Raw genomic sequence first — 11,917 nt, forward strand, 5'->3', positions numbered from 1 at the left:
CATACACAAACACACACACACACACACGCTTCAGCTGTCAGGGAAGCCAGACCTCGGGTAAGATCGCGGCGACATGGCGAAAACGGGCAAGATCTGAACTTTGGAGGATCCGCTGTGAGGATTATCGTACAGCCCACCATCTGACCGCTGCAACGAGGAACGGGATCAGAGTTTGCCTCAGTGTATCTAAGGGAACAGCCTACGTTATGGCGCGCGGTGACAGTCGTTTGGGGGCCTGGCAGGTGCTACTGACCGTCTCACTGGTCATCATCCCCCTGTCTGCTCACGGTAGGTCCATTGCACTATCCAGTCCCACCCTGTGCGTGCGTGTGTGTGTGTGTGTGTGTGTGTGTGTGTGTGTGTGTGTGTGTGTGTGTGTGTGTGTGTGTGTGTGTGTGTGTTGCATGCAAGCACGCACGTGCGTGAATCAAACACACCTGCATTGGCATGACTTCGATGTGGGAAAAATGACAAATAACACTTTCCATGCATTCAGCATAGGCATGCAGCTGCCATTTAAGATGTGGGCATCAATGGTTAATATTCAATAATCTTTCTATCGTCAGCACTGGAATTCTTTAAGCCTATTGATACTTACCTGCCTGATTAAAGGCATTAATAGGCTGATCTTGAATTCTGTTTAGTATGGACACTGGTCTTTTAAAAGCATCGATAATCCTTTGCATTCTGGCATTAATAATGTCATTGGGCTCATTTTTCTTCATCGAATTGCATACAGAAGACTGTCGATTAATCACTAAGCCGTGCAGACAAATGTAATGTTGAGAGCTGCTCTATTGATTAATGACACTTGAACCGCTGACTGTTGCCATGGACAGTCTCTTGTCCACTCAGAGTGTAAGGAGAGAAAAAAAAAAGCCTTTGCCTCCTGTAAGTGTTTACTACAGAGGTAACTGCTTTTTCGAAATGTTACGAGCTGTAGCGCTGCACGTCTTTCTGAAGAAAAAGAAAGATGGGTCCGTGGGTGATCGGGGAGACGGAGACATCTGACAGCTCAGTGGTCTACTGCAGCTGCGGCTCGCCGCGGCGGTGCGTGGCCCCAGACAAAGGCGGGATTAGGTGCACCGTGGCCTGGCTACAGGGGGCCCATTCACGGCGCTGAAAGGAATGAATTCCACCAGACAACAAGGGGGAAGCCAGCGACAACCGAGCCCGCTACGCCGCTTGAAACGCCCCCCCCCCCGGTCTCATTTACTACTGTCCATCCCGTGAGACACGGGGGCAGGCAGTGTGGGAACGAAAATCTGACACATCCAGTCTGGATGTGCGCGCACACACACACACACACACACACACACACGCACACGCTCGCGCTGAAAAATGGAAAATCCTGGAAATTTGGAGATGAGCTCTGCTGCCGCTGCCCAGCAACAGGGTGGCTCGTGCACGCAGAGGGTCGCCAGGTTTCACTTGGGCACGCGCTGCCACTGAACCCCCCCCCCCCCGGTCGCTTCTCTCGTCCTCAATGTGTAACCAGGCGTTAACACTGTGGCATATTGACCGGTTAATATAGGCCTGACGTCCTGTCTCTCGTGCTTTAAACCCACGTGGCTGTGGATATGTGATGCATGGGTTCAACGTTGTGTAGGTGATTCTTCATTTATATTCAGCTGGCAGTTCATCAGGTTCATCTAGCGAAAGCGAATGCAGTCTAATACGACGGTCCTGCAATAAATCCAACAGCCTCGGTTGAAACAGCTTTAGAGAGGTGGTGATTCAACTTTACGGTCGTTTTAGAGGCTGTAGGTTGTGGTAACGTTGAACTGCAATACGTTCTACGGGCAGGTGCTTCTGTTATTTTCTCCACTCCATTTATTTCAGTGGGGTTAGGCTAAATAACACAAACACTTCTGTGTAGCAAACGTAATACAGTTCAACAGCAACGCAAACCAGATCCTCCAAAATGATCATACCTTTTAATCAACACCTCTCTAAAACAACTTCAATAAAAACTGAAAATTATAACCTCTCTCTGTGACCCTTAGCCGGAAATAGACCAAGCAACACAGACAGTAGGAAGTATAGCTTCAATGTTCCTATACTGTTGCTTTAAAGTCATATAATAATCTATAGTACTCACTATGATTACCTCAGTTTTCAGGCAAACCAAGTTCATTGTGCAGTAACTCCTGCGCAGACGTTTGCTTTCACAGCGGATCTGTGATTTTAAACGATGATATGAAAATGAGGGTGCATCTATGAGTTATTATTGTATTATTTAATTATGTTATTTTTCTCCAATAATCACGTATTTGTTTGGTCCACAACACGTAAGAAAATAACAAAAAATGCCTAAGTGCTTGACAAGGCAAGACAAGTCATTTTAATTCATAAATTTGCCTCAGAGGGCCTTACAATCTCTACAACATTGGACAGCCACCATCCTTGGACCCTATTTTCTAAAACCAAATGATATTTTATTTACTATCATAGTGGATCATGATTGCTTGAAAAATGTCATACAATTAACCTACCTGATTAATATTCTGTTGATCAGCCAAGCAATCAGTCCGTCCACCCATTCATGCACGCACAAACATACAGAAACACAGATTATCCTTGAAGGCCGTGTAAAGCAATATGGATCAAATCCAGAGTCTTGGCTGCTCTGCCATCTATGTGTATGTGTGTGCGTGTGTGTGTGTGTGTGTGTGTGTGTGTGTGTGTGTGTGTGTGTGTGTGTGTGTGTGTGTGCGTCCACCGTCTGAGTGAATGCACACTGTGAGGTCCATCTGCCCTGTAGCCCCAGAAGATGATATGTCACAATAGATCAGATCATCAGCATCTCCCTAGCTCTCACACGCACACACACAGAAGGGGAGGGAGAATGCTATTTATGGTTTAAAAAGCCAAGATTCACTCAGGTCAATGGGTGAGGGCTGCAGGTCGACCAATCAGAGTTGTCAAAAACAAATAAGAGATACACTCAGTGCAGTTGGACACATGCAGTGCAACGTTTTTCCAAAAGGTTCTTTACCAATCAAAGAAGTTTTATTATAAAAACAATTAAGTGGTTTTTTTAGTTGTTAAGTGTCCATGAACAGGTTTATATATGTTAATCTGTTGAAAAAGTAGGACCAGTTGTGCCTCCATCAAACGACAGAATGCAGGATACCCACCCATATATCCCACTGTGCCCTGCTGATAAGGCGAAGGCTGCCGGGAATTTGCACTCCAGCCAATCACTGTGACCTCAGGTAAAACTTGTTACCATGGTGACATCCTCAGCGTGATGTCAGAGGTGAAGAGCTGAGCGGCAGTTAAAGGCACAAGTCACACCATTTTTCTAAGACGGAAATCAAATTAGCAAGCAGGGGCTCGTGCCATCGGTTTGCTCGCCCTGCTCCTGTAATCCCTTCATGTTCCCTTTTGTTCTTGTAATTGCTATAAGACTACCAGCTGCTAACAGGATCCAGCATCTAAGTCTCAACAGGGAACAAATTGGCAGACTGAACCTTTAAATGAAATTTGAATCAGTTGTAATCAGTTTTAACCAGTGGAGCATATCTATTTCTCTCACAAACTGTGAAGCATTCCAATTCATTCACCTCGGTTTTCCCAGAGATGGAGTTGGCATATAACACTTACTGACTGGCTGGCTGATTGATTGAAAAACAGGAGAGAGAGAGAGAGAAAGTGCATACACTGGATTCTCTGTTTCCACTGCAACTCCCTCATCCCACTCCTCCTTTCAACATGGCACCTCTTTACATCTCACCATGGCAACAGCAACGTGTGTGTGTGTGTGTGTGCGTGTGTGCGTGTGTGTGTGCGCGTGCGTGTGTGTTTGTGCGTGTATGTGAGGTGAATGTCATGGTTCTTTAACCACCACTAGTCTTCGTGACTCCAGGCACGTTCAGACGGTTTTTGTATTAGCTCTGAATGAAGTGGTAGACACTGAAAGCAGTGATCTCATTGGGCATGGTGATTTCAGGGTGGCAGTGGGAGAGAAGCTGTCCAGCCAAGTATTTTTTAAGTTTGGCAATTTGTGCAGATGCACCAGACCAGTGTAGAATTATGAAGAAGTGGATTTTTGAAAATCAGTCAACTGTGGGGAACAGTACCTCCGGTGCAAAAAAATGTTCCCAAAACTGCTCAACAGCAGGGTCTTTCTGTCTTCCTTGTTCCCTTTGTTTCCCCTTAAAGATATAGTTGTACATTTTGGGAGATGAACAAATTTGCTTTCTTGTCAGGAGTTATACGAGAAGATTGATATCACTCTTACGTCTATAGGGTAAATATGGAGCAACCGCCAGCAGCCCGTTAGTTTAGCTTAGCAATAAGGCTGGAAATAGCTACCCTGGCTCTGTCTGAAAGGACAAAATGACAAGTTTGGTATTTTTTTGGAAACTTTGGGATCTCCACTTGAATTTAAAATACAGTTCTATGGGTTTGAACAATTTTGCACACCATGAGTTTGTAATGACTGGCCCATAGGTGACCTGCTGCACGTTAAAAGGTTTTAAGAATTCCTGTCCGATTCTTTGTCCTCTCTCTTTTTCTTTCTCTCTCTGCCTCTGTGTGTGTGTATGTTTCTCTGCATATTGCCAAGTACAGGAGAAGTGCCTGACCAGTTGGCCTATAACCTATTGCTCTAAATCCTAATCTAATCCTCACCTGGTCTCGGTCACCAGAGCACATTAGTCAGTCATTTAGTGTGCCTAATCCTACGTCTCCACAGTCTGACTACACGACGCTCCTCAGCTCTTGTTCTGATTTCTTTGACAATTAATCACTTAACTCTTAAGCATGAACCACAGCAAGTTTTTTTCTTTACTGAGCCACAAAATCAGCATTCTCATGAACAGATTTGGTCCATATTGCACTTTTTAAAATTTTATAATGTTTGTCAAATTTAGGTGAATTTAGAGTGAAGGATGTGGTTTCTTAACGGTATTCTCCTGGAAAACTGCCCTGGTACAGCCTTAAGACATTTATAAAAGAATACTGTAGGGATCCATCCATTTAAATTATTCATGCTTCACCCTTGGGCCACAATCTTTATTAAAAAAAACAGAGAAAGCATAATGGGATTAGCTCCGATCCAAAAAAAATAAATAAAAGAAAGTCATATGTGTATACAAGCCTTTTATTATATTTAGATGAAATCACAAGAAATAACTGACAAACTCCCCCACTGCTCTGCCACTGATACAATGTTGACAATAGGATTATGTTAAAGGGGCACTCAATCGGTTTTACACATCCAAGTCAGTTTACCTGTCACATGGAGGACTACTCAGCTCGTGAAAACAGCTGTATGATGTCTTCAGTGGCTCTGAAAGAGCTTTGTTTAATCTGAGGCAAATAAACCCTGTTGAGGTCATCACCGCCTGAGATTTGGCATCAAAATTTTCTAATGAAAATCCTGTGTCTCCGGCAGAAAGGATCTAATGAAAACACAAAATTGAGCTGCATTATGGGAAGTGTAGGATGGAGGGTTTTCAGGGATTGATCAATGATAGAGACTAAAAGTCAGTCTTGCTGCAGTGATTTTGAAAAATCTTTTCTTAATCTGTGTCTTGTGAGTGTCCCAACTTTATTGAAGTACAATACTAAATCACTGGACTACCCTATAACCTTTTTCATGTCTGATTGACAGGGAGGCATTCACTGGCCAGGCGCCATCATCACCACAACCAGTCATCTGTTAACAAGGAGGCCTTGAACACCAGGATGGTGCTCAGTGATGACTCAGCAGAGAGAGACCACCTGATCGGTCTCGGGGCCAAACTGCCTCTCAGCTCCACCAAACATCACCATTCTCATAAACATGCCCACCTAGACTTCATAGAGGAGGACCCACCTGTGGGGGAGGAGCTCACTGCCGGTGGGGCGGGTCCAGACCAGCCAGGAAACCCCTTGTCCGATGACGTCATCACCGTGGAGTTCCACAGCCTGGCGCCGGATGTTGTCCCCTCTGATGCTGCTCTGGATTGGGCGAAAGCCCCAAAACCCCAGAAGCAGAAAGGGGGAGACCCTACTGCATGGACGCTTTCGGACTTTTACGACTACCTGTCCCCTGATGACGACCTCTCGGCATTAGATACTACCCCAGAACCTGAGCCCACCCCTTCTCCCCCAGCCGAAATGGAGGACGAGAATCCACTCCTTGTTGGTTCCTCTGCTGTTCCTGACAACGTGAAGCCCAATGTGGCTAGCGGACCCTCCTCACCTGCTCCTCCCATGCCAGGGCCGGACAAGGGTGATGGGTTAAGCTTGGGTGGTGCCATAGGGACTGACGGCTGCAGGCTGGGCTTTGTACGCTCTGGACCAGGGGTGTGTGTGTCTCAGTGTGACATAGAACCCAACTTCTGCTTCAATGGAGGGGTGTGTACCGTGTTGGCAGGAATGGGAGCCTTCTGCAGGTAAGAAAAACACAAGCACTTTTTAATGTACAGGTAAACTGCACTGGCTGGTTTGGTTGTCTTTGGGTACATTGTAAGAAGACTTACACCGTCTTCCTTTTTTCATTGTGTTTAGTAACATAGAAGTTTTTTTATTAGCATTTACAAGCAGGCACTGACATTTATAGGAAAACTGGTATACACACATATGTACAGTGTGTGAGTGGTAGCAGGAGTGTTCGGGAGGATTGCTGGGAGCTAAAACATTCCCCAATTTATTTTGTGCTGTTGGGAAAATTTCCCATATGTTCCCTCTCCAACACAAAAGAAAAGATTTAGGACAGATCAGACAAGTGCACACAAACTGAAAACACACACATGCACTAATACAGAAGGCTGGCTTAATGTGTCAGAGGGGTTCTTCAAGATCACAGCAGGGTCGCCAAAGGATTAGCTCAGTTTTGGAGGCAGGGGGGTAAAGAGTATGTGTATGTGTGTGGTAGGCTTTCCTGTTGGTAGGCTGGTGACAGTTGATGTAGACACACGCAATACGCAAACATAGAAAGTATGAAAAAGATGACAATACAGTAAGGTCAGGGAGGAACGCACACATATTAAATAAAGACACATGCACACTGCTCATGCACATAAACGCACACTCGTGCACAAACATCATGCCTTGATAGAACCATCTGTCCTATCCTGCAGCCTAACTGTAAGCTTAGAGGTAAACTGTTGCTCATCTTATACTTGCTGAGTAAGTATAGCACACACGCACACACACACACACACACACACACACACACACACACACACACACACACACACACACACACACACACACACACATACACACACACTCATGTACATACACACACCCACACTGGGATATCTAAGCATATAAACACCTGGATGCCATTGCACAGAGAAAGACAGGAATATGGACAAGGTGCACACTCACAATAACAAACATATGCATGCACGTGTCCTGATCCTTTGATCCCATTATGGACTCGGCTGCAGGCCGAATCCCTGCTTTGCTGGACAGACCTCAGGACACCATGTCATCAGCTCTGAGTACCATTTTACACTCTGTACTCCGGATAACACGCTGTAGCTATAAATATGGTAAATAAGCTAGTGCAGTGGGCACAGACTCATGATAAAACTCTTGGCTACTGGCTTTTTCATACAGCAGGTCAGGAGAATAGGAGAGTGGATTACAAACACTAAATCAGTGTTTTTATTTACTATAAAAGGCAAATCCTTCAATAAGACAAGCTATATGATGGCGTAAGAATGACCGTTCTTCATGTTCTGCTTTTGCCCCCCTACGCATCCAGGTGCAATGTGCAGGACTACATCTGGAACAAAGGCACGCGTTGTGATTGGGCAGTCACAGAGTTCCAGGTGATGTGTGTGGTGGTGGGCGTGGCCTCCTTTGTGCTCCTTCTCCTCTTCATGATCATCGTATTCTTTGCCAAGAGGCTGCACCGCCTCAAGAATGAGAATAGGCGCCTTCGCAAACGCAGGTGTGTGACGTATGTGTGACTGGGAGGTGAGAGTGTAAAATATTGTGTGTTGTTAGTTGAGTTTATGTAATTCTGTTTGATACCTACTGAATTATTTACATTCTTAGCCTGTGATGATATATTTGTGTGTATGATGTGTACGTGTCTACCAGAGCTTTAACCCCAGTTTCACACTGTGCAGAGCAATGTACGAAAACATGGACGCTGAAAAATACAAATGCAAAGAATGTTAAAAAAAAAAAAAGACATATTAGCTGAAAATATCTATTTAATCTCTCTCTCTGCACTCCTACTGACATCCAGCAGTAAGTACCGCCCACAGAGCAGCGAGCCACAGACTGATGGCCTCTCGGTTTCCACAACAGCCGACGGCTCGCAGCCAAATGTAAGGAAACTCTGTGACACCCCTCCGCCTGCTCCCCAAGCCCACACTCACAACCTGGCGTACTATGACAACATTATCTGTCAGGTATGCCCCAACTCTCCTCATGTTTACTCTCCTCTCTCTTTCCTTCCATTCTTTCTCTTTTCCATTTGATTTTTTTTTTCTTTTCTCTCTGCCTGTTTTTATTTAATTGTCCTCCATCTGTTCTCCTCTCCTCCTCATTTTGTTCTCTCCTACGTTGTCTCTCTGCCAGCTTGAGTAGTGATTCGATCTATGTTTCTGTCTTTGCTCGTGCGTCTTTTTGTCTGTGTGCATGGCTTTCTGTCTGTACTGAAAACACCCCACTTACTGAAGTTTGCAGTGTTCTGCCCACACCAAACTCAACTTGATTCCCTGTTAAATCGGACATTTTATTGGGTTTTCACCTGGAGTTGTGTATGTACAGTATACCTGTGTGTTTAATGCTTTTCACACTCACCGATCCCCTCAGAGGCCATCAACAACCAGCTATACCTGGGAGTATAAACCCAGAAACCCTTATAACAACTTCCAGGTAAGCAGAGCAGAAACATCCACAATTCCTGTAGCAGTTTCCCTCCCTGGCTTTGCTTTGAACTTACCCACTGTCCAACTGCTACATGCCAGATTTTGGTTCTCCATTTGCCGTAAAACCTCACCTCCACAAACCCCCCCTGCATATGATCTTGTATCAGCTGTATTCCACGTACACTGTAGGTAAAATGATTAATCACCTCCTACGAGGCTTCCTGCAACCAGTTGTTCAGAAGTGTTATGTAGTCAGTGCTGTGTGAATAAATAGCTATTCCCACATTTGCTGCCTCTGTTACCTGTGCCTTTGCAGCTTCCTGAGAAGCTCAATGAGGAAACCGAGCCTCCATTTTGTTTTAACTGCTCGCTTCGCTCTTGTGCCCATGAAGCCCAGACAGCCATTTTAGGGTCCCTGTGCAGCAGGTCTCCCCTTTTCTACCCAATTCTCTTCCCAAGGTTGCGCATGTAGTGCTGCTATAAGGTGAACTGCATTCTGTAGCAGCATGTGTGTGTGTCCGTGAATATGAAAGTGTATGCATTGATGCATTCATTTCTATCCACGTATCTCTATGAGGGGATTTGTGTTTGCAGATTTATTTGTGCCTCTGTTTGGCATTCATCAATCATACTCGCCTGCTGGGTTACTAAGCCAATACAATATACAAGGTCACTGACGCATGGTTCAACTCAATAATCAATGGAAATTCCTTCTAATCGAGGCAGATATAAATAGGGATTAACCAAAAATGGTATATAAATGTAATATAAATTCTATGAGATTGACTGAACAAAACCATTTTACTTGCATGACCTCAAGCTTTTTGTCTCTGGTGTGAAACGGTGTTTAGTGAGTTGTGTCCAGCAGTGGCCAGTGTGTTCGATGGTGCCCTACTTACTGCCTGTTGTGTCCATGACCTTCAGATGCCTGTGACAAGCCAATCAATCGATGGCTTGAACATCTGACACAAGCAGATGTGCGCAGACAGCATAGTTTTGGAATCATACAAACACAGCTCTCTGACTGATTATTGCACGCATTTAATACATTTCACACAGTTCCACTCACAAACACATGCACAGGTTGCGATTTTCAAAATCACATATTAATTCTCAGTCCATTGCCCATACTTGGCTGGGCTAACTGGAGTGAACACACTGTGACTTGATCGTTTAATATAGAACATTGCTCTCAGAGCTCTGCTGGCATTTCAGCACAGTTGTTACAGATGAGTTTCTGTGACTGCTCTGAATGTCAGGTCTAGAGGCTGAAAAGCCCCTGCAGGCACATAGTCTGCAATGCAGTATTTCAAATGTCAGAGAGCCAATTGGTATTTTTTAAAAGGCTGAGGTATCATTAGTTGATTAGATAAAGGTCTAGGAATACAGTTCATACAGTAACCCCTATCAGTTCAGGATCATCTCTTGCATGAATGTGAGACAGGATTATGATTTTTGCTTTGGTCGTTATTGAGCCACATGTTTTAAGCTTCCACTTTTAGTTTAGTTTTTAGTTTTTATTCAATTTAGTCAAAATTCTTTGAGAATTCTACTTGGTCAGTTGCCCTGAAATGCGCTTGTCACTGCTAACTCCATTATTCTCTGGGGACAGCGCATTCCCATGTGTTTCCTCCAATACACATGGAGTAGACAGCCTCTTCTCTTTACCTGTTGACTAGGAGCTTACCTGACAGTGTAATGCACCCCAGAGGTTTATGCAATTTATTTTTTGCATATTTTGCATATTTCAGTGAACGCAGCGTTTGCCAGAGCATAACTATTGGGTTTTCCTGGTAAATTACCACCTAGTCCAGTGAATTGGACATGCTACCTCATCTGTTCAAATAAAAATACAAATTTTGTACACAAGAGATTTATAAATAACAAATCAGAATGGGAAGGCTCTCGTGCTTCAGTGGAACTTGAGTATATGCAGAAAAGGGTCTAGGTTTCCACAGACTTTCCTGCAGGTGCAGCCACATCAACACTCAAACATGCAAACATGAGGAGGTGATGCACTTTATGGTTGCAGAACCCTGTGTCCAATGTGCTGTGTGTGTGTGTGTGTGTGTGTGTGTACAGTACGTCAAGGTGTGTGTAAAGAGTAACTAACTCTCCCCACAGGATGAGCCTCAGAAGCAGGAGGAACCAGCAAAGTCCCCGCAACCCAAGGAAGAGGGGTCTATGAACATCCTCAATTCTCATTCCCCCAAGCACGAAAACAATCGCCCAACCTCTGTCGTCCACGACCACGGACACACCCCCAACAACACAGAGGAAAATGCCGAGGTAAACATGCTCCAGAACAACCTGGTATAATATCACCATCTGTCAAAGTGTGCTGCCAGAGAATCAGATCAAAATAATGTATGTGCACACAAACAACAACAGATCATTATAAGCTAACATTGTTTACACCTTGCGAAGTACATACTGTGTGTTTTATACCATTTTAATCGAGTCACATGTCATAAGCAAGCACAACATGAATTTAAAGATACAACTTGAGAAGCACAATAGTCCTGTTTACAAGGCTCCCATGCCTTCATCAGTGATCACATAGTGGCGCCGCTGCCTCCTTTCTTTTCTCTATCTGCCTCCTACGCTGGTCTAAAATCTCTGGCTTGGACCAATTAATGACTGACTTTCCTCTCTAATGATGCCCTGCCTTGGTCTTTGACCAATGAACTCTTGCTCCTTCATTGTCTCCTGTTTCCCCAAACCCTCCCCTCACCTCAGCCTGCCCCGCCTTACTGTCTCTCTCTGCCCGCATGCATTGGTGTTATCAACGAAAAGTGTCTGAAAACGTAATATTTGCAAAAGAAGTACATGGAAATCAAGTGAATCTGTATTTGCGAAATATTCGTGTTTGACATTGCTAATAAGTGGATATGTCTAGATTACATGAGGTCAAAGTAATTGCTTGGAGTTGATATTTGAATCTATATACACATATTACACACGCTGTGTCTTGGTTTTTCGATGTGATTTCTAATACTTTAATGTACTTGAGGTTCTTTTGTACTTTTTTGGGTATACATGGAGGATTATAGTTCAAAGTGGTTGGAATAAATCTTTTTAATTTT

General features: G+C 44.3%; 1 protein-coding gene across 1 annotated transcript; it reads left to right on the forward strand.

Annotated features, from left to right (window-relative positions):
- Positions 1-206: 206 nt before the first annotated feature.
- LOC120786892 (chondroitin sulfate proteoglycan 5-like) lies at positions 207-11,150 on the forward strand. The gene is made up of 5 exons (XM_040122638.1): positions 207-288; positions 5,624-6,389; positions 7,712-7,900; positions 8,207-8,369; positions 10,956-11,150. Exons 1-5 carry the CDS (start codon positions 207-209, stop codon positions 11,148-11,150), a joined length of 1,395 nt encoding a protein of 464 aa, XP_039978572.1.
- Positions 11,151-11,917: the final 767 nt, after the last annotated feature.

This window comes from Xiphias gladius, chromosome 24, assembly GCF_016859285.1.
Source record: "Xiphias gladius isolate SHS-SW01 ecotype Sanya breed wild chromosome 24, ASM1685928v1, whole genome shotgun sequence".
NCBI classification, from domain to species: domain Eukaryota; kingdom Metazoa; phylum Chordata; class Actinopteri; order Istiophoriformes; family Xiphiidae; genus Xiphias; species Xiphias gladius.